The sequence below is a fragment of the Pollachius pollachius genome (genome assembly GCF_949987615.1).
Source record: "Pollachius pollachius genome assembly, chromosome: 2".
In the NCBI taxonomy this organism is placed as follows: Eukaryota; Metazoa; Chordata; class Actinopteri; order Gadiformes; family Gadidae; genus Pollachius; species Pollachius pollachius.
In genome coordinates, this window is record NC_136935.1 from 9662666 (window position 1) to 9681119 (window position 18454).

Sequence of the window (18454 nt, forward strand, 5' to 3'; positions counted from 1 at the left end):
AACCGTCTGATCCCCCTCCGGTCGAGAGGTGTTGGCAAGAGAGGAGATGCAATCACAGCGGAGGAAAGCGGAACGGTCGTCATGGATGCAAGGATATGATGTGTGTCTCTATAAGGGAGTGGACCTGTAAGATAGTGAGGAGCAGAAGATGTTTGTCGGAGAACATGTGGCCCTAAGATCATATCTGGTATGAGACAATATCATTATATACTATCATGTTGTTGTGCTTTACAAATTGTATGTATTTCACTTTTATACGATTTGTTTATTTTGTACCCAGTATAAAAAATGACATACATTTTTTTGACCAAATGAAGGAAATGCTTTTTTTTTTTATTGAATTTCTTCAATAGCAAAAATACAGTAAAAGAAAAGCCATGTGAGTCAATGCATTCTTATCTCTGCTTTTCCCAGGGTTTTTAAGGTGACCGCCGGTTTAATTCAGGACACGTGCGCAGTGTGCACGTCTCAGCATGGCCATCAGATTCAGTCTGACACAGATTACCCCTATACCCCCCCCCCCCCCCCGCTTTCTGACTGCTTTATGAGATTTATAGATTCATATCCGATTAACCCCTCCCGAGTGATGTCAAAATGCCTTGGCGAGAGAATTATGAAGGATAACAAAATGCTGTTCTGTATTTATTTTTTGCGAGTGAGCTTGGCTTCTGCAGCTATCCTCCTCTTTTGAGGAATGGTGACAGCTTCCTACTGACTGATCTTGTGTTGAAACAGGGCTGGGAAACTGAACATGGACAACAAATCTCGGCAGGGTTAGGCACATTGTGAGGACATGACATTAGTACATTACATAACATTGTTATAATGCCCAGTGCCTTACAATCGCCATAGGATGTAATGTTTAATTTTGGTAAAGTGATAGAGTGCCGATAAGGCTTAAAGAGATTGTATTTTGGGTGTTATGATTCATGTTATAGAAATGTATATTTATGGATGACAAGGATGACATCAGCAGCCACTTTAAGGTGATACAATTTGTTCTTTAATTAAAAACACAGTCATTTGTACAAGAAATTTACACATAAAAATATACACAGGCGACTACACACTCTATGGATTAATGACGACATGACAGACCCAAACACAGAAAAAAGACACAAACAATAAGAAACGAACAACAACACAAGTAAAAAATAGTGTTAAACTTGCTTTGGTCTAGTCACAGTGGCTAAATAAGCAATAGATACATGTCTTAATAGAAGACAATGTCACTCTGTTATACGGTTTAGTGCCTCGTATATTTACACCGAGAAAAACGGTAATGTGATTATGAGTAGAGAAAGATATGAGATTGATGCACACAGTGGTGATGGTTCTTCTGATGTTGTTGAATATGTGCTTGTTGACAAACGGCCTTTTGTGGCATATCTCGGTTTGTTTGTACGTATGAAGCAGAATACCGTAGCCAAAAATGTAACCTGTTCCAGCCATAAGGGTGATGTCCCATGAAATGTCATTTCTGACAACCCCAGTGGGCCACAGTGAATAAAACACCAATGACAAGCTAAAGTCTTTGCTAATACGATGACATTCCATAATCTGTTATGGTTATGATTGTGGAGGAGAGTTGTTATGAAATAACTTGAAAATGCATTCAGTTCATGAAAAATGTTGATACAATTTGGCCAAATAGTTTGGACCAATTTCCGAAATAGAAGCTGAGTAAATATCTGCGATTGGAACGCTTTTGGCCTTACTTCAGCAGGAAACCCTTTTGAAACCCATCATTGCAATGCATTGCTAAGATAACGAATATCGACAATAACCAGGGATGGGGTGGAGATTGAGTGATGCGTGAAAATCAAACAAAGATTGGTCGAAATGGAGGGAAGACAGTTTACTGATCAATCATAGGGTCAAGATCAAGGTTATGATCACCAAAAAAGTCTTTCCTGATTTGACGAGACTTGGTTTAATCATGTCCCTCTATGTATAATGTAAACATTCTGCTAAGATGTCCTCTTCCATTTCACCCTGATCCATTGATAAATCAGATCATGTGATATCGATATAGAAGTCTTTATATTCTGCGTATTAAACCCACTGACAAAATATCTTTAGGTGCTTATTATAAGAAAATATATACATCATCATCTTAATTATATAGATTTTATATTTCTCTATTATTTTGTTGATAAAGACTCTGCATTTGTAAAATAAAAGATAACAGTTGTGTTTTATATATATATATATATCAATCAATATTTTTCTTTTATATCAATACGTGCCGTTCTCAGTGTTGGACACAGCCCTGCATATGCTCTCGTTCTCCCAAGTCTACAGATTCTAACCGCTAACGTGTTTCCCATTGGTTAAGCTGTCGCCCCGATGAAACCTTGTCCAATAGATAATAACAAGAGTAGCAATCATAACAGCTACTTTATAAGCCAAGTCCTAGCGTGTCATTTCAAGAGAGACCAAACAGCTTTCTCCTAGTGGTGGAAAGAAACGCACATAGAGCATGCATTCATGCCACTGTTTCTACCGCTGTACATCAGTCAGTCAACGCTAAGGTCATAGCCATGGTCGAGGTCTGAGGAGAGTGCTATTTGGTGTTTGTCCCTAACAAGTGCAAAATAAACAGCACTGAGAAGGATGGAAGGGAGTGGGGGGGGGTGGGGGCGTGACAGGCATGCCCATGATGTCACGTGGCCAATGTTATATCCTGTTCTTTTTCTCTGCTGCAAAATAGATGGTTTGAGTTGCACTGACCTTGAAGATGGAACTATACTCCTGTGCAATGACCTCCACTCCTTATGAGTGTTTAGTAGGGAGGAGAGATAAGCAGACCGGAAGAGAGGAGAATGTGGGAACAAGAGGGGGGGAGAGAGTTAGACAGAGAGGAGGATGGAGAGTTAAAGAGAGAGAGAGGTACTGAGAGACAGAGGGAGCTCTAGTTGAACTGGGTTAATACCAACCATGCTTCCCCCCCAGCCCCCCCACCCAAATATTTGAAAAATGTAAATATTTATACAAAAAAAGCGACCACTTTGCAGTATGAGTTTTTGACATGCGGGCCGAGTGCGATAGTGGTTAACTGTTGGTGGTCTGGATCTGGTCGGACGTAGTGTGAACATTTGGTTTCTGTCTTCACGGCGGTTCAACAAATGACAGAACAGAAGGTCTGAGGGTAAGCAAAACCCAGAGCCAAAGTCAAATGTGGTCACGGCAGGCTTCTAGACGTCTCTTTAAGCCGTAAAAAAAAAGGAAGGAAGTCGCGTAAGTAAGCCGAAAAAATGACATTTGTGCAAAACAACTGAAGTTTGTTTTTCTGTTGTCGGTGGTGACCACTTGTTTAACTGCATTTCTCTGGAGTGACTGAAGTCCCAAATACATTCCATTGGAAACACTCACTGCAGCGACGAGACTTCTTCAAGAACCAGTCCTTTGAACTGTTTCCTTGATTTATATTTAAAGGTTTCCACTGGGCCTTGAGGCTTGACACAAACAGGTGAACTGAAAATAGTATGAATATATAACAAGATATTGCATATTTGGTGTTGGTTTTCCCTTTTATAAGTCTAGTGGTGTAGCCTACAGCCGTCTTGTCGACGAACCACGACAGGGACAACGATGCTAATGTTGACCACATGGTCATGCTGTCCGCGTGATGCTACCAGCTAGCCAAGCATGTGCTAGAGGCAAACTGTTTATTAGCCTTGTGTGCTACCTCGAGGAGTCCTGATAATTTGTGTGCAAGTCTATGGTAACTTTCTTTTTAGTTTTTTTGCTACTGTTGTTTTAAATACCCTGATTTGCATTATGTTCCAAAAACAACAAAAAATATCATGCTATTCTCTTGGCTTGGTGAAGAGATCCTGTGCTGCTGGTATCGGGTTTAAAGGACCCAGGACCCATAACGTGAGCTCTGGAGGGTGTAGAAACGTTTTCATCGTAGCATCTGGTAATCCAAAGTTAGTGGAGGTCGAACTCTCTCGGTCTCCATCGGATGCTGCCCCCAGCCAGTGAGTTCTGGTTCCAGAGGGGAAGAGGGAGCAAGGACCCAGCCTGAACGGCTGCCCCAAGGAAGTGACACCCTTTCAGCCTGAACGGGTGTCACTTCTTCGGGGGCGGGTTCGTTGGGGGTCGGGGGTCGAGGATTGGGTCCTATCCTTGGTTCACAATGGAGGTCCTTGATTATAGGAGTGCTGGTGCTGTGGACTGCTTGGCCTCCCGAGTAGGAGGGTCTTACGGGGGGGGGGTCATATCTCGGTGGCCGTGATCTCCTCGAAGTGGATGTCGCTGCTGCCGTTGTGGTGCTCGTAGCGGCCCGCGCCGCGGCCCTCCAGCTCCAGGCTCAGCTCCCTCATGGCCCGCTCCAGGTCCCGGTTCCTCCGGTACATCTGGATGTAGTTCTGCTGCAGCTGCTTCTGGTAGCGGATCACCTTCTCCTTCTCCTCCTGCCACACCCTCCTCTCATCCTCGAAGCCCGACAGCTGCTCCTCCCCGGTCCTCCTCTCATACAGCAGCTCTCCCTTCAGCCGCTCCACCTGGACAAGAGAGACGTCACGTTAAACGCCCTGCCTCGTGCCAGTTAACACACACACACACACACACACACACACACCTTTTCCTCTGAAATGGAGAAGCAGTAACACACCGATAACTTGATGTGGATGGATCTTTTAAATGCCTCACTGTAAGTGTATTTCTATAGCCCCTTTCAATGCACAACAGGCACTCAAAGAACATCTGCTTAGTCAGGTAAGCAGAGATAATCATTCTGTCACTTTCATCCATATCGACCTCATACACACGCCACACGCTCAAGGAGGCCTACAGGCTGGGCTGGGGGACAACGGGCACCAAACCCTCAACCTTTCAACCAGGGAGTCGAACACCCGTAGCCAACTAAAACACTATGATCAGAACCAAGACTTCGACAAATAGACGCACAGAAAGCAGGCCGGCGGTCCCGTACCTGTTGCCTTAGCCCGAGCACCGTCTCAGCGTTCTGCCTCTGAGCCTTGGCCTCGTCGCTCTCCCCCCCCCCACGCCAGGCGGCTGTCGTCCACCTCGCGGTACATCGAGGGGCTGGGGCCCCCCCGCCCCGGCCCCCCCCTGCTGCCGCCGCCGTACTGCTGCAGGGACATGTTCCCCCCCGATTGGCCCTTCGTGACTTGGGGTCCGCTGTGGTTGGTCAGGGCGTCGCAGAGGCGGGCCATCTCGTCCTCCAGGCGGCCCATCTTCTCGCGGAGCAGCTCGACCTCGCTCTTGCGCCGCTGCAGCTCGTTCTCGCAGACCTCCAGCTCCAGGTTGCGCGTGCGCACGGCGGCCTGGGCCTCCTGGGAGCGCATCTGGCTGGACTGCAGCTCCGAGCGGGCCTCCCGGAGCTGGGCCTTCAGCACCACGATGTCCCCCGCCTTCTGGCTCAGCTCCGACTGGAGCTCCTTCAGCTGCTGCTTCAGCAGGCTGATCTCCCCCGACTTCTGACACACCTGGGGGGGGGGGGGGGGGGGGGGAGAGGGGGGCCGCGGGCCGAGGGGGGAGATTCAATGACTGGATCACACCTAGTGCATTCACTGTTCACTATGGATTAGGTTGGGCTTAGATCAGTTTAGACCTCTGGTGTTGAGGTTAGAGATACTGATACCACGCTGGACGTTTAATTCAAAGTCTCTTCATTTAAAATCATCGCTCACATTGTGTTTGAATGCGAAGCCATGTATTACGGATGGATACACATCGGTATCAAGTACACCTAAAAAGGAACTACCCTATTCTTCGAGAATGACAACATTTCCAAACGACACAGAGTGTTCCGTTTGTTTTCCCGCACATCACGGTGACACCCTCAGAGGACAGGGGCTGTGGTGTACAGCGTGTAGACCATGACAAGCCCACCTCCCACTTGGTCTCCTCGAGGCGTGGGCCCAGCTGGGTCTGCTCCCTCTGGATGCTGGCACACCTCCTCTCCAGGCTCTCTCTGTCCTGCAGGAGAGCCGAGAAGTCCTCCTGCAGCTTCTTCTTCTCCTGCTGCAGCTGGAACACCTGAGACCACACAGCGGCAGTGACCAGTGTTAAGCTGTGGTGGATTGATGTGGAAACACTTTATGGAAAAAAAATATGTTTCTTTAAAGCATAGAAAATATAACAATTATGTTTAGAGGAAACTAAATAAAGTACAACAGCATTTTTAAACAGCAGGGGAGCCATTAACTGAACTGGCCCAACTGTATCATCTAACAAATGTCCACTTGCCTGCAACACCTAAATATTAGGAAAATGCATTTTGAACTGTGCACACTATAGACCAGACAGGCCATAATAACCTCTGTGTCTCACATTGCTCCACCACAGGAGCGAAATAGCTAACCTTAAGCGTAGGCCTTAAATGTATTATCGAGCGACAAATACGTACAATACTCTACTACACTACGCTCACCAGCAACACAAGTCATTATTTTAACGGGCTTCAAAAGCCTTTAGTGACAGAGGAGTCAGCCGGGAAAGTGGGTTGAACGAGAGAGGCAAGGGCAAGTTAAATAAGATCCTGGGTGTTGATCAAACCCGGGCGCTGTCAGGCGTATGGCCTAAGGGGTGAGCGTGCTAGTGGGCTTTGCGACCCTCTTTTTAACAGTTTTATCCTGGCACAACTCCATAGTAACGTGTGATTTACCTGCAGCTGCAGCACCTGCTGGGCTCTCTGGGCCTTCTGGGAGGCCTGCTTCATCTTGGCAGAGCAGCTCAGCCTCAGCTCCTCCATGTCCCGCTCACAACGCCGCTGCTTCTCCTCATACACCTGCCGGGGGGAGGGGGGGGGGGTCCAGAGGTCAGGGGTCAGGCAGCATGCATTATGTACTTCATAACAAATATTTTTAATACCACGAGTCTAAATGAATGAACACTTAATAACAAATGAAACGCTCCAGGTCTTCAAAGCAGGTGACTCAATCTGCTTAAGGCCCAATCCCGATTCACCCCTTCACCCAAAGGCTTAACCCTAACCCTTTCACCCTACCCCTCATTAAAATGACAATTGGGACACCCCTACCCTGCGCATGAACGCGCAAAAGTGAGGGGTAGGGATGAGGGTTTGGGGGAAGGGGTGAATTGGGATCGAACCTTAACACGACTCCACGTTTGGCGCCTTGAGAACCACTGATCCCGTCATCCCCAGCAGTGTGTCCCTACCTGGCATATGGCCGCCTCGTTCTCGTCCAGGTTCTCCCGGAGCTGCAGCAGCTCCAGGTCCCTCTCCCTCAGCTTGTCCTCCAGCTCCTGCACCACGCCCTCGTAGCCCTCCACCGGGGGCGGCGAGTGGCTGCACGACCCGCTGTCCGAGAGGGGCTGGCCGCGCCCGCTCAGCGACCCCGAGCCCGAGCTCTTGCCGGACGAAGACCGCCCGCTGTCCGAGTTGCTGTGGCCGTGGCTGTTCCCGCCGCCCATGGCGTTGGTGCCGGCGGCGCCGGCACCAACGCCATGGGCGGCGCTGGCGGCGGTCCGGCCCAGGCCGGGCGCCGCCTCCAGCTGACCGCCCCCCAGCCCCCCTGAGGCCGACCCGCTGCTGGAGCCCTCGCTGGGGGCCAGGCTGCAGCCCGTGCTGCTGTGGGTGGGGAGGCTGGACAGGGAGTTGCGGCCCGAGTCCGACATGGAGCAGGACTGGCTGCTGCGTGCGTTGCGCCCGCCGCCGCAATTCCCGCCGCCGCCGCCGCCGCCGCCGCCGCCGCCGCCGCCGCCGCCGCCGTACGAGTCTCGCTTCTCCTCCGAGCTCACGGATGCGGCGCAGCCGCCGTTGGCGTCGGCGTTGGCGTTGATGACGTTGGATCCGCCGAGAGGCAGCAGGAGGTTGAGGCTCCCCTGGCTCTCGGACAGGCTGGCGCCCCCTGGCCGCGGGGAGAGGTACTGCACCGAGTGGCGGTTCTTGGGGATAACAGGTTTGAATGCCGTCGGGCGGATAAGCACCTTCTCCATGTTCTGCCAGAATCAGAGACGGAGAGAGAGAGAAAGGAGAAGAGCAGATGTCAACAGCGACTCGTCGTAGCCAAGCAGTGCTAACGAACGACGCGATGTGTGAAAGTAATTAGTGGAGGATCAGTGATAACACGGCAGGTCAACCCCCGGGTGAGGATATTTAAATGAGGTTTAATTGATATTCATGACTCACATTGAGCGGTTTTCTTAATGATTTTACGCAGCATTGGGGAGATAAGGGCGATCGAGTAAGGAAGGGACAGAGGGTGGGTGTGTGTGTGTGTGTGTGTGTGTGAGAGAGTGTGTGTGTGACAGAGAGAGAATGAGAGGGAGACAGAGAGAGAGACAAGTCAGGGAGAGATTGAGAAGTGAATTTTGGAGAAAAAAAAAGTATGGTGTTAAAGAGAACAAAGGCGGAGAATGAAGAGGAAAAATAAATGACGGGGTAGTAAAGAAAGACAATGGAGTACGAGAGAAAGAGAAGGAGAGAGAAGGCCAGAGCAAGGGGAGAAGATAAAGATCGAAAGAAGGACAACCAGATACTCATATAAAGAAGTAAACAATACAGAAAGATAGAGAAAAACAGAGAGACAGAAGGGGAGAGAGAGTGACAAAAAGAGAGAGAGCAAGGGAGCACAAGAACAATGAGCGATAAAGAGAGGGACAATGAGAGAGCCAGAGAAGTAAAGAAAAAAGGAAAGAGAGAGACAGATAGACACACAAAGACAGACAGACAGGGCTTTTTCTTAATGACTTTCCACATGGCTCATTGGACTTGTCACCAGACGCAAGTGAGCTCTGACATTGATGATGAGGAGCGGGTGAGGTGAGCTACTGCTAAATGATCTCTCTCCCTTGGCTGCGTAAGGCCAGGTGATTTAGCTTCCCATCGTAGATCGATGGGAATAAATAGCCAATCAGACAGCTGACTCAATCTGGGGTAAAACCCGTCGGCAGAAACGCTGCAGAAACGCACACACAACCGAGCACGCATGCACTCACTCACGCACACACAAGCCAACTTAACAGAGTTGAAGTGGATACAGCTAAGGGTTAAGCAGTAGATAAAGTGAAGAATCATGGTACGGCATCAATCACTGCCATTCAATGAGGTACATGACCTTGAGGTGCAATAACCGAAGCAGGCCTTTCTGCACTGTTCACATTTAGATGGTAATGTGATAATAAAAAAAGCCTGATTGATTCACGGGGACAAAAGTCCTGCCGCCCTCACCACCAGGAGGTCAGAGGTCACGGTCAGTTATAGCGCAGCGCCTCTTTTAGCTAGAGAGTGTTGAGCTCACACCGCTGTGTGTAGAAGACATCATCTCTTCTCATCCCCTCATGTCGGCAGAAAGAGCTGGGCCCCATTGTAAACATTCAATTTAAAACGCATGTGGGGTCGATGAGGAACATTTCTCCATGGACTTCACGAGAAAACGTTGAGAAACATCCGTTGGTAATGTGGCCGTGATTACCCAGCAGGCTGACATGGCATTCATTCAGCCAAATGCATCTATTTCAAACAATTGCTTTTTCTTGTTTTGCTTCCTGCGCTTTTCATGTCATTTCTGAAGCCAAGGCAAAGGCACTGTTGATACTTCACAATAGAACCACAAGGACGGGCAGGTGCTTTGTCGTGATCCCAGTGGGGGAACAAACAAAGTGTGCTGAGTGAGATCAAGGTTAACTACAGCACAGGGACTACAAGTAGCGCGAAGTGAAAGTAAACAGCCGGGTCTCTATGTCTTCAAGTCTAAAGCAAAGGCATGTGAGTTGTATTGTCCTTCATGCTGTGAAATGTGCTCGACACTGCTGCAGACATAAAGAAGAAGAGGTGTCAACTATCTGTGACTCACCTTCTCCAGCTGCCCCGACACTGGGATGAGTTTGGGCGGAGGCCCCCCTATGTTTCCATTCAGGGCCCTGTGGTCCCTCGTCTCCTCAGAGTCACTGCAGGGGCTCACTGGGGCCAGCACCAGGTTGTGGTTCCAGTCCCCCACCACCACCTCCTCTAAACCGTCTTTATAGTTCCCGTTGGCGCCGCCACCAGCACCGCTACCACCACCGGCACTGCTGCTGTTAGCCGCCGCCACACCCACCGCCATCCCGCCCCCGGCGTTACCCAGCCGCGGGTGCTTCTTGGTGGGCAGCGGCGGCGGCAGCACGGGGGCCTTGAGCTGGGGTTGGAGCTGGGGCTGGTGGTGGTTGTGGTTGTGGTTGTGGTTCTGGAACTGGTGGTGGTTCTGCTTGTTGCTGATGACCAGCAGCTGCTCCAGGGAGCTGCCGCTGCGCAGCGTGCCGTTGTCCTGCACCCGGAAGCAGCTGGTGGCCGGGGTGGAGCGGCGGGTCTTGGCGGCGTACTCGTTGGCCGCCCGGCAGTGCCTCTCCTGGTAGGAGCGGCCGGAGATCAGGCTGCTGACGGAGCCCATGGCGCCCGCGACGGAGGTGGGGTCCCCGGAGGGCGGGGGGGGCGCGGAGCAGGGGCCGGTGGAGGGGTGCGACGGCAGGGGCCGGCACAGCTGCTGCAGGCTGCCGTCGAGACCGCTGGACGCGGGGTGGTCACTCACGGACACGGGCCGGGCCTGGACCAGAGCCATGGCGGCGGCTCGATGGCGTCACACAACCCAGAAACTCTGAGGGAGGGAGAGAGGGAGAGAGAGAGAGAGGGAGAGAGAGGGAGAGAGAGGGAGAGGGAGAGGGAGAGGGAGAGAGAGAGAGGGAGAGGGAGAGAGAGGGAGAGAGAGAGAGAGAGAGAGAGAGAGGGAGAGGGAGAGGGAGAGGGAGAGAGAGAGAGAGAGGGAGAGAGAGGGAGAGAGAGGGAGAGGGAGAGGGAGAGAGGGAGAGAGAAAGAGAGGGAGAGAGGGAGAGAGAGGGAGAGGGAGAGGGAGAGAGGGAGAGAGAAAGAGAGGGAGAGAGAGGGAGAGAGAGGGAGAGGGAGAGGGAGAGAGAGAAAGAGAGAGGGAGGGATAGAGAGAGGGAGAGGGAGAGGGAGAGAGAGAGAGAGAGAGAGAGAGAGAGAGAGAGAGACATTAATTATGCTATTCAAATAGCTTACAAAATGTTTGAGCATGTGAGTGGGATAATTACGAGAATGCATATTCGCTTGTCTCAAAATCGTTTGATCAAGGGTGGTCATTACCCAAGCAGACAGGAGTAATGGATAGAGGAAAGAGGGAGAAAAGACAGAGATAATGGATGGAGGAAACACTGAGAAGCGACAGGGAAAAAGAGTGAGTCATGATCATCCATGATGTGCAGCTGCTTAGCAATTAAGCTCAGTGACCCCTTCTAGTGAGCGGTCACATGTGCATCACTTCTCAGGAAGTTGAGTCTCATTTCTTTTTCCTCCATTCCTCGATAATCACACTGTTCCAACTGTCAGTTACCGAGAGTTAGTAACTCCCTGGTTCATCTCTGAAAAGAACGCTTTTCAAAGAAAAAATTATGTGGCAGACAGTGTTCCCCTTGAAAAATATTCTTTGTTTCTTTTGGGGGTGTTTCTTTAAAGAATCGCACACAGAGGCACTGTTGAAGCGACTATTTGGAAAAACAAGTGTCCGAACTGGGTTGGCATCACTGATTAAAAGACACTAAGTAGTGGTGGGATGAAGTCCACCATTTCTAGATAGTATTATCAGTGTGATGGAGAGGCCACAGAGACAGCGAGGGGACCCACAGCCAGCCTGTCGTGCCAAGCTACAGTCCGTCTGGCCAACAGGACTAATCCCAGCCAGCTATTACTGAATGATGCAGTCTGGCAGGGCATACACACGCACACGCACACACACACACACACACACACACACACACACACACACACACACACACACACACACCGCACACGCACACACACACACACGCGCACACACACATTAAAGATCCCATGTTTAATCAATGCCAGCTGAAATCAGTGTAGTGATGAGTGTGGAAATGAATGTCAAGAAGAAGGCCGTGCAAGAGGGGGATAGAGAGCCACAGAGAAACAGCAGGAGAGAGAAAGAGAGAGAGAAAGAGAGAGAGAGAGAGAGAGAGAGAGAGAGAGAGCGAGTGCGAGCGAGAACAATACATTGCTCCTCTGAACACCACTCGATTGAGGTGAATGCTGCCTTGAATACACAACAGTGTGGCAATAAGGGGTAGCAGAGAATTAAGGCTGTGTGTGTGTGTGTGTGTGTGTGTGTGTGTGTGTGTGTGTGTGTGTGTGTGTGTGTGTGTGTGTGTGTGTGTGTGTGTGTGTGTGTGTGTCTGAGGGTGTTTATGTGGTGGAATGCGAGGGAGTTAGTGAATGAGACATGGACAGGGAGCTAAACGGAGGAGGAGACGGAGATATTTGTGGTATGTACTCATAAGCTCGGACCACCTCCTTCCACCTCACATCCTCCTATAGCCCCCCGAGCCCAACGCAGGGAAGGGGCCCCTTCTCAGCCAGGCATAATAGAATTAAGGACCCTTGGAGACCGCCATCCGAGACCGCCATGCTAGCACCCTCACCCTGTGACCTGTCGTAAAACACACACACACACACACACACACACACACACACACACACACGCACACACGCACACACCACCCTTGACCTCCCATGCGTCGGTTCTGTCCCGCCTACTCAAGCAACAAACCCCCACAGCTAATTCAGCGCCGGTGATGTCCACCGGGTTTTATCCTCCTTTAAAAAAAGAAAAAGAGTGATTGAGGTTTGCCTCCCCGACTCCCACCCCCCTCCCTCCCCCCGCATCAGATGCCCACCCCCCCCTCCAAATCCCCTCTCCCACATTCCTTTGATAGGATGAGAGCACTTCTAGCTCACCCCTCACCCTCCCCTCACCCTCCCCTCGCACGGAACCAGTCATCTAGTCTATAAATAGAAGAGGTCTCGCGGGCCTGAATTCCCCTGGCGAGGTGTTTCATTTTCTCCTCTGGATGTCCCCTCTGATGCTACACAACACGCTGCTCCCGTGTTGCGTTGTTTTGCTAGCACTAAGGGTTAGCGTTGCTAGCGTCAACGCTGGGGGTTCCTCCGCGGAAGGCTGCGACATACAGAGTGCATCGGTGGTTCTCGTGTGAGCTCCTCGAACGTTGAACCCAGTGGGGGGGTAGATTCACACCCAGCAATTTGCACTTTTAAACTTTCAACAGCAGATTTTTAATGAGGCCTCCTTATCTGACAATCTGTGTGAATATCTGACTCGACTCTGCGGGGGAAGGGATACTGAACGGCTTTCATAGTTTCCTCCCTGGTAAGAGAAATATGAAGTTTGCAGCGGTAGGGTGTAGAAGAAGCCTACATATGGAGCTCACTGACCCGGGAAGAGGCGGAGGAGGTGGAGGGGAATGAGGAGGAGGAGGAGGCCAGCCAGGCTGGCAGGATTAAGGCGAGAGAGTTCCAGGTAGCTCAGTTGAAAAAGCCTCCAGAAACGTATTGTGTGACTGGAGAATAATCCTGTTATAGATGGCTAAATCGCACCAGGGGTTACCAGGGAGAGGAAGCACGTTATTCCACTGAACTGGACCACCACTTCCCCCCATACCCACACAAACACACAGAGACATGGTGTCGCACACACACACACACAACCTAACAGAAAACACAGTGTCACAGACACACACACGCATCTACACACACACATACACACGCATAAAGATGGTTTCACACACACACACACACACACACACACACACACACACACACACACACACACACACACACACACACACACACACACACCCTAACACAAACACACCGTGTCAGAGGCACACACACGCATGCACAGACACACACACATACAAACACGGTTTCTCACACACACACACACACACACCAAATCAAACACGATCCACAAAGAAGCTTCCGGAGGCTGACTGTGACTCATAGGGAGGGAGGTAGAGCAGAAAGACGGAGAGACGGTGTCGCTTGGGGTCTTTGTGGAGACAAAAGGTGGGACCACGGGGGCGGACACAGAGACCAAGCTTTTCAATTATAGACTCAGTGGATTCCTTCGGCCCCTCAAGAAAACCCCAAGCACCTAATCCCCTTGGAAGGGAATGTGGTGAACATACACACAGCGGTCCCTAAGGTTGTCATTAGGTTACGGTCGTATTGCATGTGGGTGTCAAGGGAGTTTGCTTTGAGGAGCCCTCTTGAGTTCTGCTCAACGTTTAACAGTAAGCATACTACTTTCTCCACGACTACTATTTTTTGCCCAACAAGCTAAAAGCAGCCTTCTCACTTCAAACTTTTAAAGTTCCTAACAATCGCACAATAGAGGCAGGTCAAGGAACGTCAAAAACAAACGTTTTTTCCACATTCACGCCTCCCAGTGAAGGCTGGACAGGTGTGAGCAGCTGGGAAAACAAACCGCAGGACTGAGAGTGGAAGGGGAAAGGTACACCTCCTGGAGAGTCCGTCCTGTTTATCTTAATCTCTGTGCAGTGACCTTACTGCGGGTTTGTGTCTAAACGCTACAGTGACCTACAACACCTCCACCTCTTCCCCCGCCCTTCCCTCCAAACCTTCTTTCCTGCCTTGGCGCATTTACACCTAGCTCCTCTGGCTTCCTTCCTCTCCGTTCATCCTTTCTTTCCTGTGCTGAATTCTCCCTCCCCCGCTGTAACTTTCTACAGCGTCCTATAAGCACACACTCCACTAACCTTCCCCGTGACCCGTCATTCATCCACGGTTTCTATACAGGGGGACACGGCGTGATGTGAACGGCATATGGCAGAGCCAATGGGAAGCGAGGGGAAACAGGTGTGTGTGTGGACGCGTAAATCTGTCCGATCGCAGCGGGGCCTATAAAGGCAGACGGGGGCGCCCAAATCCTTTTAGGAGCGGGGCTAAACAAAACTGCCATTTTAGGAAATAACATTTGAAATCCCTGTGAAGCTTTCCAACCACTTCTCAGGATGTGACCTCACTAGCGTGCGTAACCGTCGCGTGCGATGCGGCCGGGACGATGACAAGAGGTGTATGGCGAGAAAGTGTGAAGGAGGGCAATGAAAGTGATTTAGAGTCGACTCACGTCGCCGACAAACTACTCTCCCCTGGGTGGGCCCATTCACCACGGATGGGGAACTTCAAACGGGGCCTCGTAGGAGGCTCAACAATCTTCCGTGTGATGTGTTCAAATAATGCAAATGTGCGACAAGCAGGGACATGGTCAGCGGCAACCGACACGCATGGAGACGCATACATAACACTGAAACTCCCCCTGTGATCAAAACCATGCCTAATTTGGTGCTTTTATGCCGTTTATTCCCCTTACATATCTATTCACTGAGGTAGCACAATAAAAACCTCAGACAGGTAAGGGAGAGTGGCAGAGTGTAGCAAACTCGAGCCACTCCATTGTAAAAATATGAGAGCTTCTTTAATGTGTTGCCAAAACGCCTCGAGGTCTCTCCACTCCTCCATTCCAGCACAATGACAGTCTGTCTGCCTCCTTCCCCGCTGTCACTAAGCCTGACCGTGCTCGGATTTAAGATCTGTCACTAAACAGTCTGAGGGTGTGTGAGTTTGTGTGTGTGCGTGTGTCAACGAACGATCAATGGCTAACTAGAATTCAATGGGTGGCTGCTCAGCAACAGTTATGTTTTGATATACAGGTGGAGAGTACAGTTTGTGAAGTAAAGTTTCAGGACATTTTGACTAGATGGAGGTGAAACTTCGGTGCCCTGGGTATTTTCTTAATGCCGCCACAGTTTCTAGTGGGGAGCTATTCTACAGAGTTCTTGTGTTGCTTTTAGTACAATAGTAATTGGACCCCCTGCCTCCCTCCTCTCCTCTCTATTCTTTTACAACCAAGTTGTGGCTCTTAGTAGCAGACTAGCTTTTCTCTGTTTGTTGCTGTTTCCATGGCAGCGGAGGCCCACAGCTTTCATGCCTTAACTTGAAACAAGATAGACAGAGAGAGAGGGGAAGGGTGGCAAATGACTGAATGGGCTGGATGAAAGAAAGGAAAAGAGAAAGAAAGAGTGAAAGAGTGAAAGTACGAATGAAAGATGTAGAAAGAAGAAGAAAGTACAACAGAAGAAAAGAAGGCAAGTAAAAAGGAGAAACAACGATTATAAAATAAAAATAAATGAATAAAAAAAGGAATATAGTTGGACGACGAGTGAGTGAACTGTGTGAGAAGCACATGTATGCACGCATGCAAGTCGTGTGTGTTGGTGTGTGTGTGTGTGTGTGTGTGTGTGTGTGTGTGTGTGTGTACGTGTGTGTGTGCTTGCGTGCCTGACAAGCATGACAGGGTGCAGGTTGGCGTTTTAGCTTTTCAAAGCATCTGGCCTCTATTATGACAGGAGAGAGCTGTTTAGTGAGGGGGCGAACCCCTCCCCTTCTCCCTCCCTCTCTCTCCCCTCTCTAATACACTTTAATACAAACACACACACACACACACACACACACACACACACACACACATACACACACACACAGTCCGAGTGGGGGATGTGGCAGAGAAGAGGGCGGCCCTAATCTAACTAAAGAGAGACCCCGCAGCAGACGTCAATAACAGCCGAGTAGGAACTCAGAATGAGCCTTCGGAAAACAAAATGGTCACCTGGGGACACAAGCTGTCAATCAACTCGATTAGCTGTGGCTTAGGCGGGCACTATCGATTACATCACAGACAGCTGGCCCAACAACTGCATATTGAGTGAATTTGAAGGTGTGTGTGTGTTTGTGTGTGTGTGGGTGTGTGTGTTTGAGCGTTTCTCATTAAACGTATGGCTTTTGGTAATTCGTGAGTTTAATTCAAAACAGCACCAGGTCAGAGTTTCTGATGAGTTTTTCGACAAGACTGAAGTATATGCCCCCATTAAACCGAAATACATATTGAAGACAAAGTCATGTCAAGTTTTAACTTAGTTCCTGAGTTGGAGCTGGTTTAAAAACTTCGGTCCGGAAACACGGGAAAGGCCGTCAGAGGTATTTCAAATCAAGCAAAGTTGTCTGCCATTTCCGAGCTGGAGTTTTCCAGAAGGACTTCCAACCACTAATAGTTATCCAGTGCTGGTCAGTGGTCAGACAGGCAGACACAGAGAATACCGTGCATACCGGCGGTAGAGACACTTGGATTATACTGGCCCGATTGACTACCGTTTGTCAGCATCAATGATGCTGGCCCCGTGGACAGTTCCTCCAACCCCTTCATGATAACGACTCCATCGCTCGGTGGTGGAGCGTCGGTTGCCGAGTGTTGCAGGAGAGGGACGGCGTGGCAGAAAGCCTTCCTGCTTTTACTGCTGTTTTACAGCACTCATTGTGCCCACCGTATTAGCATTGCTACAATGGTTCACAGCTTCCCGTTGGCTCTGAAGTTATCTTTAGCAGGCTATTTAGGATCGGGGGGGGGGGGGAGAGCCAGTTGTCCACAACACTCTTGGCTTCCTATTGTTTAGGAAGCCATTGTCTTGGAAGAAGAAGCCCAGAGGGTTAAAAGAAGAGGGTGGAACTTTCCCTCCAAAAAGTTCCTTTGCTCATTCACCCACAATGCATCTGGCTGCTGCCTTGCTTGTATTAGCGGTAAAGTGGCATTGTTCCAGTTGAGCAGGGCGTTATCTTCATCTGAGGGCAGCCACACATAGAGAAGAAAGAGGACCAACCCACAGACAGGGCCCGAGTCATGGAGAGGGGTAACTACAGCAATCCAGGGACCAACATCTTGTTTACCTCGACTTTAATGGCACAAAGTAGTAGTAATTCACTTAGGTATTTTATTTGAGTATTTCTGCATTTTTAAGCGATTGTAGATTCATCTAAAATAACTGCAAGGATCCCGTTAAAAATTACAAGAGTCACACATTGCAAGTAAACAATGTGCATGCGCACACACACTCCCCCCCCCACTCACACACACACAGGGATGAAACACAGCCCAACAAATGAGTCCAACAGAGGATATTACATAAGCAGCCTCTGTGTGAGGATGCTGTGTTCAATGTTTAATTCTCCTCAATTTATCACACACACTCAGACTTGCAGGATGCTGTGCACAATGTATAATTCACTTCAATTTATCACTCACACATGAATATGCACTATCACACACATACACGAGCAGAATGCTGTCCTAATATCTCAATCCTACACACGCGCAGGCACATGCACGCACACACACGCACACACACACACACACACACACACGCACACACGCACACGCACGCACACGCACGCACACGCACACACACGCACACACACGCACACACACGCACACACACGCACACACACACACCCACACACACCCACATACACACACAGGAAGGCTCCATGAGACTGCTGCACCCTTAACCAAGGGGTACGGGCAGGCATATAGGAAACACTTGTTCAGCAATCTGTAGAGGTGCCAGCCCATAATCTTTCTCTCTTCCCTCTCTCCTCTCTGTTTTCCTGTCTGCAGCCCGCCTGTCTGTCCATTTGTCTGCCAGACTGTCTGTCTGTCTGTCTGTCCGTCTGTCTGTCTATCTGTCTCCTTCTGTCTAGTTCGGGTCTCTCACGTCTCCATTTCTACTTGGTGCT

General features: G+C 49.9%; 1 protein-coding gene across 1 annotated transcript in view; it reads right to left on the reverse strand.

The window, feature by feature from the left end:
* Positions 1-990: 990 nt before the first annotated feature.
* LOC307071521 (leucine zipper putative tumor suppressor 2 homolog) overlaps positions 991-18454 on the reverse strand; it is a 20757-nt gene continuing 3293 nt past the window's right edge. The window contains 7 exon segments of the mRNA XM_079730525.1: positions 991-4511; positions 4943-5011; positions 5013-5459; positions 5866-6012; positions 6641-6763; positions 7156-7938; positions 9795-10571. Of these exon segments, the coding sequence (XP_079586651.1) occupies positions 4224-4511; positions 4943-5011; positions 5013-5459; positions 5866-6012; positions 6641-6763; positions 7156-7938; positions 9795-10535 (2598 nt within the window). The 5' untranslated portion in view covers positions 10536-10571 and the 3' untranslated portion in view covers positions 991-4223.